Consider the following 23,912-nt stretch of genomic DNA (forward strand, 5'->3'; position numbering starts at 1 on the left):
ATATATAGTAATAGTGTAGCTATTGCTTATGTCTTCATGCATCTCAGCCTGTTCCAGAAAAATTTAAAAGAGGGCCAAGTATCCCCATGTACTTGTGATGCTCGTATCTTCTGTTGGCTGCCACGTTCTTTTCAGCTCCCCTGTGCAGCTGGGGTTAGGTCCTCTGTTTTCCCTAAGTTTGTATAATTTTAGAGCATGTTAGAAAACTAAAATTTTAATTCACAGAAAATAACTGGTTAAAATTTCATATTCATTCTTTTTCTTTCCAAATGTGAGCCTTATGAAGGGGGCAGAAACATGGACTGTGATGAGTTTAATATTTTAAAAATGTTTGTCATTAAATCTGACAGCTGTCTTTTGGCAAGCCTTGTGTTCCTATCATGTTCTCCAGATTCGCAGAACCATTTGTTTTTGCCTGAGATTTTCGTATTAGTTCGCTTTGCCTTATGTATAATATTTTGTTCTAACTGGATTTGTGTTAATTAAATTTAATGGGATTTTGCAGATGTAATGCTCTGGGTAACTTGCTGTGGCTTGTTTCCTTGGGGCTTGCTGTGAGCTTTGAGAGTTTTAAATAAAATGTATTTCTACATTTACTTGTTTCTATTGTACAGTCATACCTTTGTAAGGAAATTATATTTTGATTTTGTGCTAATCTGCTAATATTTTGACTTTCTGGTAATCAGATTAAATAGCTTCTGATGAGAATGGGTTGTGGAAGGTGGTTTAAAGTGGAATTCTTTCACTGACTTGTGCTGCCATTGCTTTCTCCAAAGCAGATTGGTACAGTAGTGCAAAAAGGTAAGCTGTGTCAAGTGGGACCAGTGATATTTCAATAGACAATGATGTAAATAAAAGTGCTGTAGAACAGCTGTGCCAGAAATACTGGACAGATCAGTGCATTTTTTCATTGCATTATTCAAAATCTATTAAGTGCAAAAATGGGATAAATTCCTATTGGAGGGCAGAATCTACAATCACATCACGTAATTGTATTGCCTTTCTTGTTATATTTAAATTTACAATGGGGATTTGTTTTCTTTTTCTTGTTTGCGTATGGTGGCATGTTGGTATCATGAGCTCAAGTTCCCGGTCCCTCCTTGGTGGGAGGATAGTGCTGTCTTTCTGCTTTGTAAATATGTTAGTTTATCTCTACTTGGCAACAGGGAAGAATTGATGTTGTTTGAACAGCTTGCTTGTGAATCCATTATCATCAGACTGCATGTTTCTTACCAAGTTCCTGAATTACATCTAGAGAGGGGAGAGGGATGTCAACTTCCAGCTCACACATACTCCTGGTAATTTGATGTCAAGTATTAAAGCTGTGTTTCTCCTGTCAATCCACGTGCTCAGTCTGAATGTGAATATGAAAGAACTGAGTGGTGAAATTTGGTGCAGGTTTATAACCTTATGTTTAACTTTTGTTTCATGTTTCTGATTCTTCAAAGTGGGCTGTCGCTCATACCCATTTCCCATGTTTGTGCTTTCAAGAGAAGTGCACGTTTTGTTTCTAGATGAATTCTGGAGTATTTACAAACTAAACATTGATGCTTTTTGCTTGTTTCTTAAAATTTCTCTTTGAGTAAATGTTCAAACTTAATGCCATTTATATAAGCGAAGGTTACATAGAATCTCAAACTGCTCAAGACTATTTAGTAAACAGTGTGGAAGTATGTGTTCTGTTTCAATCTTGTAATATTCCATCAGCACACATGAAAAGATTCTTTTGATCGCAAACTATGTGTCTGTGTCTACTATGCTGAAAAATGAATGTTTAAAGAGATGCTAAGTAAAGGGGAAGGAAATAATTTTCTTGATTAAAAAGGGATTTTTGAATATAGCACAAAAGTCCTTCATGATACTGTGTGAAGTCAAGCCTTTATTCATTCAAATTTAAGCATGTGCCGGGCTTTATTTATTGGCTAGAATCTGCTTCATTCAAAGATCCATCAACAAATCATTATGTTGAAGTAACTGAGGTTTTTGAAACTTTGGATGTGGGTCCTACTTTTATACAAATTAAATTTCAGATTTGCCATATCTGCTCTGTTCAGCAGAGGATAATAGAACATGAATGCAGTAAGTTGGAGCTTAAATCAACTTAGAGATTACCGTCAGGTTTCCATTAGATCTGGGAGTCCTGGTTCTAAGCTTCAACTGAAATTTTTAAAGCTTTCTAATGCTTTAGACTGTCAGACTGCTCCAGCTGTGCCACAACATTCATCTACGTGGTTGGTCTGTAATCAGCTGGTGTTAATGCAAAAATCTACAGTTGCAGAAATATTTGGATCATTTCCTAAATAGGATTCCTTATTCACTGGAGTATTCATTCCACTATTTAGATTCCAAAAATATTTCTGTTCGTTTAATGCAACTGTCTGGCAAAATCATTCATATATATTATTCTAAAAATGTTTATATCTCCAGAAAATGTTGCCACATTAATTTACCTGTCTTGCATGAAGAAGGATAAAATTGTGCTTCCAAAATAGGAATCTAATTTGCTTGCTTTTGTTCAGTGGTATACATATTGGATAACATAAAAATCAAAGCTTGCTTTCTGTCACTCTGCCTTGAGCTGAAATGCTAATTCTTGCTGTATTCTTAACTGATGTTTTGATAGCATGTATCACAACATAGGCGACTGCACAGATCGGCTGCCAGAGTACGCACTTCTCCCAGCTGCACAGCTGCCTCAGGCTTGCTAACTGTAGCTTTATTTTTGTGAGTGCTGTGTCAAAACCATCTATTTATAAACCAAATCAGAAAATGCCCTGGAACTATAATTTCTCTTTCAGGCTTCACTTTCAGTTATCCACAAGCTTAGTATTCTGCATTCATAGATTAGGTTATAAAGTTTTATTACTATTTAGGCAAGATAAAACTTAAATTATTAAAAATCTTGGGATGTAGGTGCCAGTCAAAACATGTAAAAATAGTTGTGCTTCCTGCCTGCAAGGTGAAACGTAGAGGATGTTGAGATGCACAAACCAGGCAATGGAGATGCATATGTTTTCATTTTGTTTTCCCATTTCTACTTGGTTATTCCTGGATAATGTTTTATCATGATAAAGTGGTCTTGTACTTGTTTTAAAGGCTGGGAACGGGAGTTAGGCTTAGAAGCAGTATTTTGAAAATGCTCACTAATTTTGACTTTAGTTTCAAATCAATGCACACACTCCCTATTCGTAGATGACTGAATGGTCTGGATGCCAGACTTAGTCTTTACTAGCTATTTACTAGGATCAGGCCCTAGGTGACTTGAAACAAATACATAAAAATTGGCATTCAAAATAAATAGTGGCCCTTGATAATCTTCAAATCTTCTAGAGTACACTGAAGAAACAATCTCCAATTCATTCATATTTTCAGATTAAGAAAAATAGAATTGCAGAGAGTGTCTTTGGTAGAGCCTGATTAATGTGATGGAGTTAAGACCTTAATTGCATGAATCAGGCTGCATTAACCTCTTGTGGAGGCACACCTTAGTCTGTAGGCAACAACCCTTTTCTCAATCAAATCATTTTGTAATGTGAGTGGTCAAGATAAGGAATGAATGGCCAATCACCTGCAGGCAAGTGATGTTGAGAGCCTAGGCAAATGATTCGGAAATGTTTGCTTTAAAAAAAAGAAATGCAGTCCTTTCTCACAGATTAATCTCCTATTACTAAGTACTTTCTTTAAATATAAATGGCTCTGTGCCTTTTTTAGAACACTTGGATTACTTTGTTAAATTATTAACTAGTCTTTATCATTGGGAGGAGAGGTTTTATAGAAATGAGAACAAGATCTTACTCATGAGTTATTTTTAAAAAGTGTCAATGTGAAGACTTGTTCTTATGACATAAGTGCAGTAGAGCTGCTGTTGTGTAGATATTAAAGGAACTGCAGAAACTGCAGATGGGGGGAATTCTTTTTAGGTGTAAAGCTCTGTCTAGGTTTGGTCTCTAAAATGTACTTCACGTTCTGATTCTGAAAGCAGCTGTTCAGCAGTTCTTGGTAAAGCTTTCTGTTCTTTTTAATCATTTTTTAAGATCCACCTAGTAGACTATAAATACTGAAGCAAAAAGAAAGCTGATGTTTGCTTAACTTACCAGTAAGCGTTTTCTGTCCTGATTCACACATAAAATGGCAGTAGGCTATATGTCATCTCCTCTTCTCTGGCTTCTTCTATTTGTTTTATGAGCAGCAGATAGAGAAACACTAAGTTTCTGTTTGGCTTGAAGGCCTGGCAGGAGGAAGGCTCACTTGGATGGTACTTGCATAGGGGCCACAGAACCGGTAGACTGGATCTCATCTCCTAAGCTCACCATGATTTCCTTGGCATACACAAATGTACCTGCTCCCCAGCAATTCCGAAGTCGAAGCAGAGTCAGGTATAGATGTTTCAGTCATATCATTTAGCTTCTGAGAATCTCAGCATTTGAAGAGGCATAGGCTCATTTAGAGCTAGAGCTTCATTCTCCCTGGTAGAAAACTGAAAACAAGACAAATGTGTTTGATTTCAGACTGCAATTAAACGTAATGTAAAAATACTATCAAAATCCACTAGCAAATTAATTATTCTTCTACAGAGTAGAACTTATCTGTTATCTTAACTGAAAATACTCTGGTGGAAAAAATGGTATGACAAATGGGAATAGAGGGGATTACTCATTCTCTTCTTCTTAGGCCCTAGAGCATTGCTTTCTCCAAATAAATTTTTAAGTCTTTTTTTTCCCCACCTAGGAAATCAGTTTCAGTTTTCCTACTCAGATAGTTAATAACAAGTATTTGTTCAGTAAATATGAATGTCTGGAGGGTGATTTGTGAAACCTTTAAGAACTTGCATTACATGGATGTTTCCCCTGGTGTCAGTATACTGCAAGTTATAATTAATGTTTTCTCTAAGAAAGTGAAAATTCAAATTAATGTTCATTTACATTTGAGAAGATAGCCTTCTCTCAGAATGAAACAAGTATCACTTTAATGGTTCTATTTAGTATTTAACTTGAAACTTTACCATTACATTCCAATCTCCAGTAAATGAAAATTCAAAGCAAAGATTGCTTACCTGAACTTTGTATGTGGCAACAACTTTAACTTCAGCTGTTTAGTTCTTTAGTACTGTAACATGTCTAGAGCTTCTTTGTTGCCTCTTTTTCTCTCAAGTGGCTAGTAGGATGCATTTCTACTCATAGCAGTACTAGTGGTGAAGCTGTTGGAGTCTGTTGCTCCTGTGTCACTTTCTGTTGCTTGGAGTCTCGTGAGGTCTATCACCAGAGCCGTGGAGGAAACAGCAGAGAGGCAGCAGGGCAGCCCAGTAGCAGGCTGGCAGTTATCCTACCTCCATGTTCAGAGTGTTCTCATGCAGTTTAAATGCATTGCTTCCTCAGTGACCACATACTGTGAATTAAGTATTTCTTCATAGCTATGGAAAACAATTTTTATTAATGTTTGTCATTGTAAAGGTTTCTGTTTCTTAATTTTACTAGGTTGCTTTTAAACCTTTAAAATCTTTATGTAAGTTAGGAAATGGCTTGTGATCAGCTGTCAGTTGTGTGCATGCTTCTAGAAATGAGTCTGTAGGGATGACTCAAACTTGGCAGCCCAACAAAAGATGTTCTCTCTGTAAAACAAATAGTTATATCTGAAAATGTGAGATTGTTTCTTCATTGCTCTCTTGGAGGGGAAGAAGAAAAAGAAGAGACAGCTAGGATGGTCATGAATATTTTAAACTTGAGCTCTACAGTTCATCTGTATGACAGCTCATATTAACCAAATTACGCTTTATACCCTCACTGGATAAGCACATTAATGCTTACAGTACAGATGTCAGTTTTGGCTCTGCAACTCGTTACCTCTGCACATGTTGGAGATTAAAGAGTTCCAGAAACCAGCATTTAAATGCTACTTTAAGCCAATTTGTGTGCTTATTGAAGCTCAGACAGAAGGCTGTTGTCATGTGGCCACATCTGTAAGGGCTGCTCTGACACTAGGAATTGCAAAATGCAACTTCCCTGGTAGCCCAGCAGTGAAGTACTCAATAAGCTGTGGCCGGCATTTTTTTTCTCTAAAAGTAAACAAAATAGATGTGAAGGCAAATTGAAGGTGGCCACACTGCTGAGGGTAGCTCCACAGAGAATTTGAGGTCACATGAAACATGTTGGCAGCTTTAACCTGTATTTAGGCTTGGAAACTGGAGAATTTTCAAGCACGGTAGAGCTCCTGCACAACAAACAGTGCTTTTTTCTTATACTGGTTTGGGTACTGTGCTCCAGTGTACAGTGGGAAAGGCAAGGGTAAAACTGTTGGGGTCAAGAAAATAATGTGATTTTTTTTTTTTAGCTATTGTAAAACAGGCTGTTATTTTGAAATGTACGGTTGAGTGGCCAATCTCCTAGAGCTGGATTAAAATTGAGCTGGGTTTCTTGTGGTTTCTTAGCAAAATAATGCAAAAGAACTTATAACTCAACTGTGCTTTAATTCTCAACATGATTTCACTGATATTTCGTGCCCATATTAATTCAGCCATCATTGTTTCCTCCATAAAAATGGTAGGTGGCATAATATTATGAAAGACTGTTGTATTGCTTAAAAAGCAGCAAAATCAATAGATGGCTGTGGCTGTGAAGATGCAGTTTTCTATAAGAAAACTCAATATATCAGTAGCCAGAATAAGGGAAAAGACATCTTGTGCTCAGCAGGCTCTCTCTGGTAAATGGAAGTTTCATTGATTATGCAGCAGTATTGGAGAGCAACATAAATCCTGGGATGAGGCCAATTTAATGTAAAAGCAGGAAAGCACTGTCCAGTGGGAAAAACCTTGGTCTGCAGAGGTCAGATTGTACTTCAAACTGTGCAATTAATCTGCTTTGTGTCTTTAGTCATGTTTCCCTACTGTTTTATACTTTAATCTTTACCATTTGGAGTGTGTCTATTTAAGAAGTTATTTTGGGCTTCAAACTCAATATGCAGCATCAGCATGTAGGAACAAAAGTAAAAACTAAGAGTAATTCAATTTCTGTGTCTAAGCTTTCGATTTTTGCAGCCATACATTGCAAGTTTGAGGCGTGCCTTGGTTGTGAGAAGATGGTTTGGTCTGAATCCCAATTTACTCAGAATTGTGATTTCTTTTGATTTTTGTTCTTGCTCACTAACTTCATAATTGCTTTGCTTTGATTATCAGTAAATTGGTCCCTTTCAGCTAGTTTTCTGGAATTGCTTACAATAAGCAAATATTTTCTGCAGCAAAATAATGCAGGAGAAGCTGAAAGATGGTTCAAGTTGGAGCATTTATTAGCCATAAGACGTGGATGGAATTTTAGAGAAAAGGAAATTCATGAATTCTCCGTAAGTAGTCTAATCGTAGAGGGGGGGATAACAACAACAACAAAAAAAAAGGGTGTATTTTCCACAATGGGGAGTAAGAGAAAAAGGGATATGCTATAGGAAAACTAGCATTTCTTCCATCATGTATGTTGCAAAGATGCTGCACGCGGAGTAAAATAATGCTATTCTAATTTCCATTCAAAACCTGCTACATTTCCTTAATAACGACCCATAATTATGTGTGTTTAAACTTTATGCTTAACTGTCAGGATAAGCAACTCCAGATAGTCATGGGGAGCATGTAAATGTAAAGAAATAAGGTCTCTGAAGGGTGACTAAGTGTAAATTCACGTGGGCGATAGGAAGAATGGAAGCAGCAGAGTGAAAAGCATAATTCTGTATCCTCAAGTGTTGGTTCTTGATGTACCAATCCACATGGTCAGATTGTATGGGGTTCTTATGAGGGTGAGTGTAGAGTATCTGCTCTCACGGTTGTGGGAGCATGTTTTATTTTGTGCATTGTAGAGGTTTGTGACTGAGCTCTTAGTCAAGAAAATAGGCAGAAAGTGTGATGGATGAGTTCTGCATTAGGAAAGACTGATGGGGTCTCATTTTCCTGTGTACCAAACTGACAAAATAGAAGTAGTAATCGCCTAGAACATTCACTGTGTTACTGCATTGACAGCTTGAGTCTAGTAAACTAGTAAATACTCTTGGCTTCATATTATTTTTTTATCTTTGGGAAATTGAAAGCTCTCTTGCAGCTTTCTTAGGAAGCAAGAATCTGCTGAAGAAATTAACTGCAGAAATTATCCCATTATGCACTGGGATCAGTGAATAATGTTCTTGTGATTTTTACAGGACTGCCATGTTGATGTTACTAGACAGTGTCTGTGGTAGGTGAGTGCTGAGAATCAGCAGAACTGAGAGAGCTTTGCAAAGTTTGGTAACTCATCAGTCTGGACCAGTTGCTGGGACAAAGCCAAAAGATGGTGTTATATAGTTGTATATCAGACTTCTAAGGAAATGAGCTTAAAATGCTGAGGTGAGAAGGCTAGGAGAAGGATGGTAACATAACAATCTGGTATGTTATCCATATATAGATTTACATCTCCATTTATACCATATCCAACACAGCTATTTATATAACAAAAATACCCTATAGGAACTCAAATGTTGGGGGCATTGTATGCCTCTAGTGCAATACTTTGGTTTAACTTTACACTGTTTTTTCTTATAAATTCATCGTAAGATATGCTTAGATATTGATTTAGGGTCTCTTGAGGAGTCGGTGCCAAATCCCATATATGTCCTCAAATAAGAATCTTTCAGGATAGTGTTTCATATTTGATGATTCATCCCCATGCCTAATTAGGAAAGGAACAGGGAAACTGGTCCAAGTTTATCTATGGAGAAAAGGCAGAATGCATAATTGGATGTAGCGGTTTCTATTTTTTCCTATTTCATAGAGCTGCATTTTATGGAAACACCAAGGTTTTCCTCTCCTGACTGACACTGCACTAACACTAGCATTCAGCATTTTTACCTACCTTTCATAACACAGGATTACAGCAGAGATAGCAGCAACATCAGCACAGGGCTCTGCTGGATGCGCACCAAAAATCAGACCTGCAAATACTGGGGAAGAGCAGGGTTCTTTCAGTCTTTTGGGGGGAACAGTTAAAAAAAAAATAAAAAATAATCAACAATAGTACTTTTTAAAATGCTGCTTTTTTGTGTCCAGAGAACCAGCTTCCCACAATCAGTAGCCGTAGCTAGCAGGTTCCTTTTCTTGGTGAGGTTGAGTAATTCAAGCAAGGATTATACTGGCATGGCCATATTCCTTCTGCTTCTTGAAATAATGCAGCCCTTGCTATTCAGGCCATCTCTACACTGAGGATAACATCCTTACTGTTTTCATCTACAGTTTCATATCTTTACTCATTTCTTCTTGGGTTTTGATGCTGTAAGCATTGACATCCTGGACATTTCAACCAGCAGGGGGGCTAAGCTGTTAATGCTGGTGCTGGCACAAGAACAAATAGGTTTCTGCTAGGCATGAATAAAATTAGACTGGGAAGTAGGAGGATTTACATAGTGATTCAAATGCTGAGCTTCTGGAGCAGCCTTCCAGTGGCACTGGAAGGCCAAAACCTCTAGTTACTTTTAAACACAACATATGAAAGGAAATGCACAATGCCATACCCAGTGCAGGCTTGAGGGAATGACTTGGAGATCCCTATCAGTCCATTTTTTTGCATGTGCAAATGGGTGAAGGGAAGAGTGCTGATACCTTCCCTTTGTGAAGTCACACTAGAGTAGCTGTGATCTGTTTTTTCCAGAACCTACCACTTGTATTTGATTAGCTGTGACTAGTCCTTAGGATTTGAACACAGACTGCGTGCACTTATTTTTAAACAAGTATAAATTTAAAGTATATGTAAGTGAAACTTTCCCTGGCTCCCCATTTTTCTTTCTTGACACTGTTTTTGCATGATAACACACAAGAGTGAAAAGAACTAGCAAGAACCAGGCCTGATATCACAGCCGCAGCTAGAAGTGCTTGCTTATTAAAAGAGCAGCACTTTTTCTGCTGGCAGCTTATGTTCCACTTGCTAAGTATATGTGTATTGAAATAGATGACAAATGTGTTCTAGATGGCCTCATTGACCAGCATGTTTCTGCTTCTGCTGTCTCTATTATTAATAATTTGCGCAATATGGTGAATAATTGCAGCCTTTAGAAGTGTTAGCACCAGTGGTGAAAAAACCACACTGCAATATATTGTATGCAGCCATTTGCATGCAGTAGTTTTAACATTGCCAAGGTATCCTAGCAAACATCTTGTAAAATCCTTTGGTTATGAATGTATGCATGCAAGTGAGTTTAGTCTGAAATGAGTTTGTATTGGTTTATTCAAAATAAATCTTCCCTGCAATCAGAAGTATGTTACTGGTGCTAGGTTTCACCTGGATACAATTTGAACTGTAACTAATAAAACCCCTGACTTGGTATTAGTGGCACAGCTGTGTTCTCTCCCTTGCCACATATTGCTAACATTTTGTTTTATTATCTTACTCCAGATTACCATTAATATTTCAAGGTGTTGAAGGGAGGGGATGAAATCCTGATTACTGTGTATATTCTAACCTGTGGTGCTGGAACAGATGGTGCTTAGAAGAGTTCATTTGTGTAGTACTGCTGTGGAGAAGAATAGCTAGCAGTAATGCTAACCAAGCAAAGCTTGGTAAATGAGTGGCAATTCTAATGGAATAAAACCTCATTTTTACTGCATTCTCTAATAATAACGTAGTGTTGTGCCCAGTAGAAACTGGAAGGGAAAAGTGTATTTAGAACTTTGAACTACTGAATAACAGGGGAATGCTCTTCCTCTACAGTGTGAGGTTGAAATAAAAATTGCAAAGTGAAGAGCAGTGGGAACTCCGTGCACTTAGAATGATAGTTTGGAAAGCGATGCTTGCTTCAGAAGAACCTAGAGCAAAAACTGCTTCCTGAATCTCTGTTTTGTGTTTGTGCAATGTTTACGCTGTCTTCCTCAGTTGCTGGAATGTATTCAATGAAACTAAGTGAAACACTAAAATCAAAATGCTGGGCTGTTGCTGCGATGGAGGGATTGACATATTTTATGTAAAGACAGGGAAAAAAACACAAAACAGCTTTTTGTATGGAAATATTTTCCATCACACTGAGGAGTTATTTGAGAATAGCTGAATATTGAGGATCAGTGCATGATGTATTATTTTTAAAAGGTTATACTAATGCATTGCACTGTTCATTATAATTCCCAGGTTTCTTGTAAGTATAAATTATTCAAATTATACCTGATGTTTTTATATGTGCTGTACTATATTTTATGAAAGTGCAGCTTTGTTTTAGCTTTTATTTCCCTGCTGAGAAACAGAATGGCTACTGTTTTCTTTTGAGTGCACACTGGAAGTTGTGCAAGTTAGCTTTGTGTGAAGTTCTACAGTTGCTCAATGTCCCTGTGTGCTTAGTACCCCCTCCTGCTCAGGACTCTTAGATCTGTGTTATTTACAGCACTGTCTGACTTATGTGCTACTGCAAATCAAAAGAAAATGTTTGTGCAGCAAGACCTTGGCCTCTGTCTGAGCCTGCTAATACTGCAGTAGTATGAGTAAGTCATAACCATGCTTGACTACTGCACTCATTTGACAGCAGAGCTCAGCAGTGGATGCTTCTGCTCTGCTGTTGCTGCTGCCTGGTTGCTATGGTGCGTACTCATTGGTCACCCAAGACCAGTCTTAAACTATCAAGGTGGTGTCCTTGTTATTACAAAGGTAACCTGGGTTAGTCCTGTGCTTGGAAACTCCTTGTTAAGCTGAATATTTCATATTGCACTCTGATGTTTGGTTCTGTAATTATCATGACTACTGTGAACTTGATGGTGGTTTTATGCTATTCTTGCAAAGGTTTACTGCTTGATGAAGCAGTCATTTGTTTGCACCACGTGAACTTCTCTCCTTTGCACTCTGTCTGCAAGAGAAATATTCCTTTTTCTATAAAACTAGTAACCAATTTATCTCTGTGAGTAACATATAGGAACACCTCACCTGCTCTGTTGTTCCAGGGCTTAATGCGATTCTTGAAGTTGTTAGGTACTTGAAGAGGTCTTACTGCTGTTGAAATCCAAAAGTTTTCCTCATGTCCCAGTGAGGTGCACTTCCATAATGCTCAGTCAGCAAGACCAATGTTATTTATGCCTTGTGTAAGGAGAAAGTTCCTTGGAAAGGCTATTCTATATAGAGTTTTCCAAGTCAAGTAATACACTGATGCTGTGCTTCTTTTTCTAGGTGATACCTGAAAATATTTGATTGTGTAGAAAGGTTATGTCTTTACCGTGGAGCCTAGGCTCCCATTTCCTGACTAGCTGTCAAGCATGACTAGAGAAGACTGCTATCAGCAGTTCGGTATCTCAAGTCTTTTCATGTTTGAATTGCAGCACTGCGTTTTCAATCCATGTGTTCACTGACCCCATCCTGATAAGCAAGTGATGAATCTAAAAGCTCTGGGAAACGGTCTGGAGCCATGATGCAAACTTTATCACCTAGGCTGAAAGTTATATGTCTGCCTTGCATAATACATGTTTTCTTTATAGCCAATATTGAAGCACTAACTATCAGTGCTTTCCTGCATGCCTCTGACTCATAGATCTCAGATCCTTTCATTGGATGCAGATGTTACTATGATGATCAGTTTTTTTTCTGATATCTTGCTGTCAGACATTCACAGTGCAATCCATTTGGGATCATTTCAGTGTCTTTTGAAGATGAGAGCTGATTTAAAAAAAATAAAAGGCATCTGTCATTCTTAGTGGGTATTTCATGTGGAGCTGACTCTGCTCTCCCAGCTGCATGGCCACCTGAAACTTGTTGTCAGCTTCATGAAACACAGCTTGAGCAGTGCGGCAGTCAGCCAGTGGGAGACTGAGTGTGACACCTGGAGCTGGGGGACAGCTGGGTTGTATGGAAAGTAACTGGGGAAAATAGATATCGGGAATACCAGGTTGTATAGAGAACTGGTAAAGGTTTTCCCTAGTTCCAGACACCAGCAATCCTAAGGCATTTTCTCTTTTTTTTTTTTATTTTTTTTCTTTCCACAATGGGCCATTCTGTTGCTCTCTTCTGGCTGCCACTGTAACTTAACTTTGAACTTCTATGTGTAGCACAGTCTGACCAGCACGTGCTGGTAGGTAAGTGGCATGTGCAGATCAGGATGATTTTGATTAATAATAATTCAGTAATGGTACTGCTGTTGAACAGTCTTCGTGGTAAGGATTTGTGAAGTTGCTTGTATCTTCTAAATTAGCTACAATAATGAATTTGGTGATACAAAGTATGTGTTAATGTGGGCTGGCCTCTGAAGAGGGGACTCAGCAGAGGATGAGAAAGGAAAAAGGGGTTTCCAGGCAAAAATGAGACTCATCATTATTTCCTCAGCAAGGAGGCCTGAACCTGAACCCAAATCAAGGGCATCTATTCCTTGATGCTGGGAGTCTGCAGGCAAAAGGCACTCTAAGAGCTCAGCATCCAGAGCGGTCTCTGAGGAAATGAAGCTGTGAGGTCTCCCGATTCCCAACGCTGTGGAAAAATCACAGAGAAGCGGGTTCATCTTCTACCTGGCTGAAGCTATTTTTATCCTCATCCAAGGCGTGCTGCACCGGAGGCCGATGGCTGCCGCCCTCACGAAGGAGACGCGCATCCCGCTCTCAGGTGCCGCCGGGCTCTCCTCAGCGCGGCCGCCGCCGTGAGGGCCGGTTCGCGGCACCTGCCTGAGGCGTGACGGCTCCCGCCCGCGTACCGGGAGGGGCGGGGACCCGCAAGGGCTGTGGCGGACGGTGACCGCTCGGCCGCGCCTGCGCCTGCCGCGGGGTTGTGCGGTTTGGGGGGAGTCAAGGAGAAGGTGCGCGCGCGCCGCTGCCGCCCGCCCGCCCTCGCGGTGAGGTAGCGGACTCGCAGTGACGGCGGTGCGACGAGGCGGACGGGCGGGTGCCGCGGTGCGGAGCCGCCTGCTCGGCCCTCGCAGCCTTCCCGGCCCCGCGGGCGCGGCCTGTGTGGGGTGAGGGCCCCGCGCTGCCCGCCGGTCGGCCGCCCCCCGCGCCGCCTCGGGGCGCTATGAGCCATGAAGCCGCCCGGCAGCATCTCCCTGCGGCGGCCCCGCCGCCCCGCGCTCCTGTCGCTCCTCGTCGCGCCGCTCCTGCTGCTCCACGGCTCCGCCCGCTCCCGGGCTGCGGCGGCAGACGGTGGGTATGACTGGGTATATCTGCTGCTCCATGCGCCCCTTCCCGACCCCCCTGCCTCCCTCTTGGGCGACGAACCCCCGCACGATACGCTGCCACCGGCTGAGCTCTTCCTCCGCCCTTTCCAGCTTTGTGTACGTGCCCGCTCCCCCGTATGTAACGCTGCGCTCGGAAAAGGTTTCCTTTGCTTGCTCATGAAACGGGAAAAACGCGAGGCTCCCGTGGCTGCGGTGCTGCAGTGCTTTAGGAGGGCGGTGTGAGGAGACACGCCGCTGAGGTATGCGACAAAAAGGCACATAGGTGGTGTCTGACAGCGGAGCCAACTTGTTCACCGGGGCTGCAGGCGGCCCGATTTGCTTCTGAGCGGCTGAAATGTAGAATACCGCATCCAGCCGCTCTGCCAGTCGGCTCAGTGCCGAATTGACGCTGTACGTTGACTGTATTCTAATGTGGAAAGACGCGTTGCATCTGAAGAGGTGCCGCTGAAGCTGACGGCTCTCGTCAAAGTTAAAAGATGTTGAGAACTAACTTGAATGTAGGATGCCTGTGCGTTTAGACTTCGGTTTGTCTTAGAACGGTGGCAAGCATTCTCAGTCTTCTGGGTAGATGTGTACGTGTGTCTTCTGATGTGGAAGAGACGGTAGCTGATACGGTTGCAGAGCATAATTGTATCCTGTCAGGCTTTATTTTCCCCCTCTTGTTGGCTGAAAGGTATTAAAATATTTATTATATTATTTATTATCCATGACTGTATGTAAAAATGTACATATGTGCGTTTAAATAATTAATGTTATTTCAAAAACCATTTGTTAAAGTGAATCAGATCTAGCTCAATGAATAAATTTTTTGTTTTTTTTGAGTAATTGATTAAATATTAGAAGTCTGTGAGATAAGTGTGTCACTTTCAAATGGAAATAAACATATTCTACCATGTAATTTATGGCTGGTGGATCTTTTTTCCTTAGACCTGCACTGGAATGAAACGGCAGGCAGAACTGAAGGGGTACTGGCAGATGAAGAGAATGCATTTCAACTGAATAAAAGTAGCAACAGTGAAAATAACAGCCGCAGCAATGCAATCCAGAAAGAAATCACACTGCCTTCAAGACTCATTTATTACATCAACAAGGACTCTGAAACCCCCTACCATGTCCTGGATACTAGGGCAAGGCACCAGCAGAAACACAATAAGGTAGGGTAAAAAGAGACTTCTCTATGGGATTTAAAAATGAAAATAAAATAATAGGTAATGTAAAACTGTGGTTGTGTATTTTCTTTTGTAGATCTTCAAGACTTAACGTTGGCCCTTACCATTGTTTTTAGGAATTAATATGAAATATGTTATTAAACAAGAATATTATTTCCTGTGTTGTAATTAAAAAATACTTTTAAGTTTCAAGGTGATTAAGTAGTTAAACTGTAGATAAAATGAATGGTGATTGGTCAAAATCAGTCTGTCTGACCAGCACAGATTTTGATAGCTTGACTTTATACCATCATCAGCAAAATGCTTCTTCCAAAATTGCTCTACAACAGAGAAATGTTTTATATTTCCTTTAGAAACCTGAACTTACGATGTGGGTTACTTGGCACAGGGTTTATCATGCTCTACCTAATAAATGCAGTATTGCTTCCCTGCCAGTGTATGACTAGCGAAGATCAAAGCAAGATGTGTGGGGGGTTGGTGGGTATATAATATATATGTGTGTGTATATATATATATATATAATGTTACATGTATATATTTATTTCTTCTGATTTAGTCTTCTATTTTGTATGGATAGAAATGTTTATGAAATTGCTAGAGACTGCATAATTCTTTTTTCTCTGAAATAACTTGATGTAGAGGTAATCATCTTCTGTATTGGTCAGGAGGCACCCCTTAGAATTATTCCATTATTCTTTTATGAACTTATATTTAAGAAAAAAAACAACCACAAACATTTTTGTCCAATAAGTTAAAAAGGTAAAGTGAAGGCAAAGAGGGTTTGAGTAAGAAGAGGGTGCAATGGAAGTAAAAGACAGTAATGTGTATTAGTGTATATAGACTTAGCTATAGTGTAGTTCTTAACTATTGAATTACACTGCTTTTGGAATATGAATTTAGTATGTGTTGTGTTGTTGTTCATGCTGTAATATTTCAGATGTGAAATTAATACAAGTTACTGTATGATCTTTAGAATTAGTTATATAGTTTCGATATTTTCTAGAGAAGAAAGGATACTTTATAGCTTATTGAATTTGGATACAGTACTTGTGTTTGAATGCGTCAAAATGCACCAATATGTTGGATGGCACAGAAAAATTGCCCCTGTATTGGAAAATTAAACTACTTAAAAGAATACTATCCTCAGAAGTTGCACCACAACCTTCTTGAGGCATCCGAGATTTTTATTTACAGTGTTTAAAAATGTCTCAGATGTTACAAGCCATGTCAGTGGCATACTACAAAGATCAACCTTCCTTCCTTACCCTCTCAACACTTACGCAGAATGAAGATGCTCTATTTATGCAAACTTAGAGACATGGAAAAAGTGTAGATCTTCCAAATTCTGTTTTCCCTTCTGAAGCTGTTCTCAAGTGTTGTCATACAGTATTTCCTTTCTTTGGGGAAATGTAGAGGCTTATCCCCAGGCACCTGGGGAGCTATCCTTGAAGTGAGAGCACTCTTTTCAATAAACTTACATACAAAAGGATTTTGTCCTTTATTGGGGAGGAATATGGAAGAAAGGGATGTGCAATTGGTTGGAGACCTGCCTTTGGGAATACTGCTTCTTCAGTTTTCCTGTGTGATGTTCTCTTGAAACACGCAGAGGTGAGAGTGTGCCATTCTCTTTACTTAACCAGCATTCTCAAAAGAACATTGCTGCCACTGCCTATCCTTTCTGTGCCCTACCTTATCTCTCTCTACCTGTTGGGATAAAGCTCTGCAGAAATCAGTGCTGACAGAATTGGTATTGATTTCTTTAGGTATGTGTGGTGCTGAGTATTGTGTAAAATAGATCTTTTCACTCAGTGTCCATTTTAAGCTGAGGCATTGCTAACGCAGCATTCTTCTCACAGAATGGGTCTTTAGGTTTAGGTTTTCATGGAGACTGGAATTATGTCGACTACATTCTTCCAGCATGATATTTTGCTTAGTTACTTGGTTGTTTTCCTTGTTTGGATTAATATTACTATTGTTATTATTGATAACTTATTTCTTTTAAGTTTCCTATTCCCAGAGCACAGCTTAGGGCTTCCCTTTCTCCCTCAATTTTTCCTTCCCTCACCCAGTTCGATTCTTGCATCTTTTGTTGCTTGAGATTTTTTTCTTGATTGCTCATCTGTTTCACAAATAACACAATAATGAATATTTTGGTTATTCTGTCCTGTTTAACAATCACTGTAATCAACAAAGAAAAAGTATTCCTACAATGTAAAGGGAAAACAATCCACAATTAGAACTCCACTAAGCAGCTGGACTGTAGGAGATGCAGATGAGCATTTTGTTTTGGGAAGAAGAGAGAATGAACCCCTTAGTGATTGCTGTTATCCTTTCCTAGATTTAAAACAAATGCAGTTTTGTAGTAAATCATGACTGTTAGGTTTTACTGTCTCTTATACAGCTAATAGAAGTACCTTTATAGTTGGGCTAAGAAAGAAATCTGTATTTAGGATTGATTGTTTGCATGTTCAAAAAAGTAAAAACTTGCCCTTAGATACATTGGGCAGAAGCAAAAGTAAGATGCTAGTGTGTGTTATTTTTTTTTTTTCCTTTTTCCCCTCCACTGTTTTTAGGGATGGATGTCCTTTAACCTAAGTTTTCTTATATATTACCTGATGTTTTAAGACTGATGATTTATAAGGTATACGATGTGGATATACTCCCTATTTATAGTGCTTAGTGGACCCCTTTGTGTTCAACTTTGCTGTAGTGGCCAGAATATAAGCCATTAAGAGAGTCTGTGGGGTTAAGCTTGAAGGCTTCAGAAATGCTGAATCACTCATAAGGAGAGGAGTAGTAGAAATTACGCATGTGTGTGGAAAAGCGAGGTTAAGCTGGAGGAATACAGTTATGTAAAATGACTTGAAATAAAATCTGATTTTCTTTAAAAATCTCTAAATAAATTTTAGAGTCTGCAACCTTCTTCACTTGTATAAAAATGAGGAGCTGGTTAATAGAATAGCTGAATCCAAAATTTACATAATAAATTGCTTTCTTATCTCTGATCTTCTTTTATCTCCTTCTGAATTTGGTGAAATGCCATGAGAAGAGGGCATACATAATTGAAAATGTTGGTAGAATTTCTCTCGTTTATTCTTGTTTTTCCATGAGTGTTTTCTTGCTATGAGCAGAAATGAATGTTCAGTGTAGTTTTGACTTAGTGAAAGGTGGTTGCAGTTGTAGTGTGTGATCTACTTTCTTCTAATGTGCTAAAAAAATATTTTGACTACTAGATGCTTGAAGACTCTCAAGTCTGTACACCTCTGTTTCCTTAAATTTAAGCTGACTTTTCTTCTGAAATTATTTTTAGTGTGAAATACTAAAAGGCACATTGAAGAAGCTTGTGAGAAGCCTGAAACTTGCTGAAGAGTTCTGAGTCATTTCTGTTCTGCAGTGTGTCTTTCTAAACTTCTGCAGGTGATAGTCGCCTTTTGACAAGCTCTTGATTGAACCACATAACTGCTTTGGTACGCTTGCACAGACTGCATATACAGATTGTTAGGACACAGGGAAGACTACATGGGCCAAAACTTGGCATGGAGTGCTAGGAGCATATCCTTGTGGTGCCCATCTGAGGGAAAACCTATGGTTTTGAGATCACAGTTCAGGGCAAACCAAACAAATTTTGAGTGAAAAATGGCCTGAATTAAATCAGAAGTCATAAAGAAGCAATGCGTTTTATGTCTTCATCATTCTGAGTTCTTCCTGTAATTGTGGAAAAGAGATTATTAAGAAACTAATGACTGAAAGAAATATGTAATAATAATATGTAAAAAGGTGAAAACAGTTCTATCTCCCCAAAATTCTATTAATCTTGTACCATTTTCCCTGGGATTTCTTTGGTTGCTTCTGTTAAGCTCAGCTGTTAGTAATTTAAATAATAAAAAAATATTTCTGCTAGGCTTAATGCTGCATTTTCTGCTGTTAGCCTGTTTGAGAGGTTGAGATATTAAGTCCCAGTTTCTCAGACTTGGTTTCTTGATATGTAGCATGCCCAACTTGAAAGAGGCAACCTCATGTTGAGAGGAAAACAACTTTATTACAGCCATAGCAAAGGAGGTGGTACTGCAGAGAAAACATACCTGTTTTGTAAAACTCAGAAGAATATGTATCGTTAATAACCTCTGAAAAGATGGCGTTGTGTGGACTTACTGAAATACAGAGAGAAGTCGTATGCATGAATTGCTATATTTCCTTTGCCTGTCTTGTGATAAGTATTGTTTTAAATCCTCTTGTAATGAAAACGTTACAGTCCCTATTTAAATAATCAAATTAAGGAATGAGCTTTATGTAGTTTACGTATGAGTTTAATAAGACTGTCAGGGAGTCTTTGTTGTATTTCAGCTGACCTTTGCATTTTGGTCAGAATTCTCTATGCTGCAACTCTGGTTTATAGCACCTGCGAATGGATGTTGGCCTGTGTGTTGTCTTTTGTTTCTATATTGTCTATATTAATACAGAGGGCTTATTTGCACTCCACATCTTCAGTAGTTACTGACAGTAGGGTTAAAACTGGTATTCTTCTTCTGAGGTAGGACATCTGCCATATCCAAACTTAGCAAGTTTGAGGGCTGCTCCAAAGGTAACGTCTCCTATTTTATTATGTTGACCTGTGACCTCAGAGGCGGATGTTAAAGGTACAGCAGTAGAGGGTGAGCCTTCCTGAAAGTGTTCTGCCACTCTTTGTTGCCATGTGACAGATAGTAGCAAAGGGGCAATCTGACGCAATGGTGTCTGACATAGAAGTGCATGAGAAGCAATGGTGTGTCACTGAAACTCCACATGGAAAATAATTGCACCCACTGATGTTCATTGATGCCTGCTAAATATTGGAATGTCTTTAAGTTTGCACCATGTGGGTCCTGCAAATGCTCACATGGGAGCAGGAAGAACACCATATGCTAGTCTGTCAGGACCTATTGAACCAGTCTGAAGCTGAAGGTGGCAGTTTCCTGGATCATGGCATTACTGGAAATAAGATGAGGTGTTGCTGGTATGAAATGGAGTCAAAACAGCAGTCACTAGAGTGTCAGTGTGTCAGTTCCTCATCAAAGAAAAGATTCAGAATGCATCCTTCAGTGGGTACAGTGCACAGTGTCTTTGGTGATAGGAGAGGTGATGCTTCTGGGTTTCCTGGAACCTGGACAAACTATCAACTCTGGGTTGCAGTGCTGACCAAGCTGAAGACTGGAACTTCCAGAGTTAGGCTGGAGAAGGAGACAGACTTCCTCTTGCAACACAATAGCACCAGGTCCCATACCAGTTTGAAGACTGTGGACACGTTGCCCATCTTGGCTGGACTATTCTACTACACCCATGGTATACTCTAAATTTGGTGACTTCTGACTTCCATTTTTTTAGCAGTGCTGCTGTCATAGCAGTTGTGGAACAGTGAGTCACCTTCACTGGTGCACATTCTTACACGTGTAGCTTGCAGGCTCTGTTTCATTACTTGTTAAGATGCATGGCTAATGGTCATGACTAGGTTGAAAAACTCTTTTGTAGCTGAGAATTTACTCTATCAAACAGCATTGTTGTGTTCTTTGTATTTGTTGTAATTTCCATATAAATAAATAGGAGGGCACTTCTGAAGTGGACTACGTAGATCCCCATATTTGTTTCCTAGCTGAAATGTGGGTCATAATATTTCTGTAAAGGAAATGTATATGTTCTGTTTAGTACTTATAGGCAATTGGGTACTGCAGAAAAGCCATCCAAGGTATGGATGCAGTAGTTTGTAGAGTCTTGTTAGCATAACCTAGAGACTGGTGGCTTACTGGTACTGCTATCAGAAGGAAAGTCTTGGTCAAGAAGTGTTTTGATTGAATAAAATCTATCTAAACTTGATCTAGGTTTCTGATTCCTGAGTAGGGGTGATGAAGCGCTCTGCTCAACTACTAAGATGAGGGAACTTTTGACTTTTATTTCAGTCAACAGAGCTACATGCAAATAAAGAGCTTGTCGCCTAGACTTCATTATCCTTATGAATATAGCAGAAGACCTATAGGTAGTGTGAGTCAAATAATGCTGTTACATTTGATTGGAGACTTGTGGCAGCATTCAGTATTTTTACATTTGGAGAAGATTTACTGTGAAGATGTCACAATTACTGTAATTCTGTTAAATAGGAATTGCAGACCAATGACACTTGATCATATTAACAAGATTTTGAGTTGTGACATGAATCAGTGGAATTTAAACTCCAGTTACAAACTTCTAGTCTTTGCATATCTTGAAACTTTTAGTAAGCAAATGATTGATATGAAAGACATTGGAATTCTTTATGCGTATGCATAGTTTTTTGATTGTTAATAACACAGGTGCTGCATTGCACAAAAAGCTACAGCACTCTTGGGATCTTCCTAATATGAGGAATCTCTACAGTGACAACATGATTAGTCTGACCATCTAAAGCAGGGAATGTTTTTTATAGGTTGTTTGTTTTAAAAATCGGATTGGGGGAGAGGAAAATGTATAATGACTCTCTCTCTTCTTCAGCTCATTCCTGTATATTTGATCAGCAAGTTTTTGCTGCAGAAAAATTGCCCTGAATTTTGCTGCTTTGCAGTTGAAGTAGCCTATACCTGTCAGAACAGGCACCACTGCGGAGCTTTTACAACCATAAATGTATACAAAGGTGCTTGGTCTGCTGTGTACATAAGTAAAGAACGTGCATTAAAGTGGTATATAGGATGATGTATAATATGCAAATAAAAAGAGCACCAATTGTCAGCTGACAGTCTTTTCATACTGTAGGCATTGTGTTACATGCAAGCTGATAAGAGAATACAGTGAAATGATTCTGGTATACACCTCATCGCAGATAATTTTCTGAAATACTTTGTTCCATTGTGATGATGCACAGCAATCATAATGGCTGAAGCATTGGTGACAACTCACCTGTGCCTTTCTGTGCTAGCCTGTTTTAGAGAAATGCCAGTTTCAGGATGAAACAGTTTCATTACCTTTTTCTGATTTCTGGCTCATAGCATTCATATGTTGTTATATATTATTAAACTGGATGAACAAGATCTGTATTTCACTGCAGCAGTGGAGTATCACGTTCAAAGCAGTCAAAGCAGTGCTTCTGCTGAACAGCAGGGACTTAAAGTCTGGTGTTCTTTTTGTAGCCAGTGGTTAGAGCTGAGTTTGCTGGAGAACATGCCCTACTGCAGGGTGCTGAATTACCTTGTCAGCTGCTTTATGGTAATTGCTTATGTGTACAGGCTTACGTGTATTTTAAGTGAAGCACAGTAATAGATACACAGAAGTAATTGCTTTCAGGAATAGCACTAATATGTTTAATACTACCAAATGAATTTTCTTCTGGTAACACTTTCAACTGAGAATACGAGTCACTTTAAGTAACTTTAAAGATGCAGAAATGGTTGATGGGTTAGAAATTCCAATAAGGGATGTTACATGTGTCACCAGATGGGCCTTAGTGGACAAAATAAAGCTATCGCAGATCAGACAGGATGTCTACTGAGCTGTCCTGAAGAGTGATCAGTGTGGTCTAGGGAGGGATATATGGTGTAATAGTCATGGGATGCTATTCCCCATTGTCCAGCAATTGCTGAGTCAGGGCTGTCTAGGACCCAGAATTTGCTATTTGGATTTAATTGAAGTTGATGGAATTCCCAATCTTTAATTTATACGGTTTCTTTAATACACGCATAAACTTTTGGTATCTGTGATGTCATTGGGATTTTCACAGATTTCAAAAGATAGAATTACTAACAAGCAAAATGTTTTATTACTTGAGTTAAGCATTTCTTCAGTCAGTTAAGTAGCTCAAAACATTGTTTGATCTTTTTGGAAGTCCTAAGGAGTGTTTGAAAAGAATAGCTATCTGAAGTCATGCTTAGTCTGTTAGGGGAAGTGAAAGAAATGCTGTGCGAGGACCAAACTGAAAAGTTATTTTATTTCTTTTTTCTAAGCTAACCCTGGAAAAAATGAAGTCTCTTTTGATGTTACTTTTCTATTCAGCATAATGTAAAGGTAATGTTTGGGATCGCTTTTCTTTTTGCATAAATTTAATCCTTGAAACAGTCCCGCTCCATCAAGTCTCCTGCTTCTATTTATACTCAAACTTTCAACCCGGTAATTCAGAGCATCTACAAGCTCACCTTGCCAGCCTGGTGTTATTTCAGCAAATTGCTGAGCTGCTGCGACAAGCCCTTCATTTGCAAATACCAAAAAACAGACAACAAATGAACCAAAAGATCAGTGCTTGATACTGGTTTCCATATAATTGTAGATACTAACCACCTGAAAATATTACTTTTAAATTTATTGTTTAGAGTTCTTATATATTAATAAAAGAGGAAAAAATAAACCAAAAACAGGCTTTGGATGAGGGCTGTTTAATACTGAAGATTTTGTTTTGTAACTACACATTTTAAGTGGGTTTGTTTGCTTCTGAAGAAGCTTTGTAAGGTTTCTTAGTTAAAAGGCAAATGATAACTATGGGGGTCAAAGAGTGTTAAACTGACAAAGGAAACCCCAAAGCTGAATTTAGATGCTGTAGCAACTCTTGGAAACAGATTTTTAAATTGATGTTGAAGGGCTTTATGAAATGTGAATATGTTTGCTGAGGAGAAGGAAGATGAAAAT

At 39.1% G+C, this 23,912-nt stretch overlaps 1 protein-coding gene and 1 long non-coding RNA gene across 22 annotated transcripts in view; one reads left to right on the forward strand and one right to left on the reverse strand.

Moving 5' to 3' along the window:
* Window positions 1-1,859: 1,859 nt before the first annotated feature.
* On the reverse strand, window positions 1,860-12,527 carry LOC146760114 (uncharacterized). The gene is made up of 4 exons (XR_014948336.1): window positions 11,904-12,527; window positions 8,862-8,949; window positions 5,054-5,410; window positions 1,860-4,477 (listed from the first exon to the last, which is right to left on the reverse strand). It is a non-coding gene; the product is annotated as an uncharacterized LOC146760114 (long non-coding RNA).
* A 34-nt stretch (window positions 12,528-12,561) lies between these two features.
* The window catches only part of ADAM23 (ADAM metallopeptidase domain 23), a 62,683-nt gene continuing 51,332 nt past the window's right edge, over window positions 12,562-23,912 (forward strand). For 17 of the 21 annotated variants that reach the window (XR_014948335.1, XM_085553360.1, XM_015868233.3 and 14 more), the window contains exons 1-2: window positions 12,562-14,092; window positions 15,055-15,281. Coding sequence is in view for 19 of the 21 variants with exons in the window: in XM_085553360.1 (XP_085409486.1) it covers window positions 13,972-14,092; window positions 15,055-15,281 (348 nt within the window). In the remaining 2 variants the exon portion in view is untranslated. Of the gene's footprint in view, window positions 14,093-14,248; window positions 14,367-15,054; window positions 15,282-23,912 lie in introns of those variants that run through there. The other 4 variants (XM_085553363.1, XM_085553366.1, XM_085553365.1 and 1 more) reach the window with 3 other exon arrangements.

The sequence above is a fragment of the Coturnix japonica genome, chromosome 7, assembly GCF_054131305.1.
Source record: "Coturnix japonica strain WE chromosome 7, WE-NBRP24, whole genome shotgun sequence".
In the NCBI taxonomy this organism is placed as follows: Eukaryota; Metazoa; Chordata; class Aves; order Galliformes; family Phasianidae; genus Coturnix; species Coturnix japonica.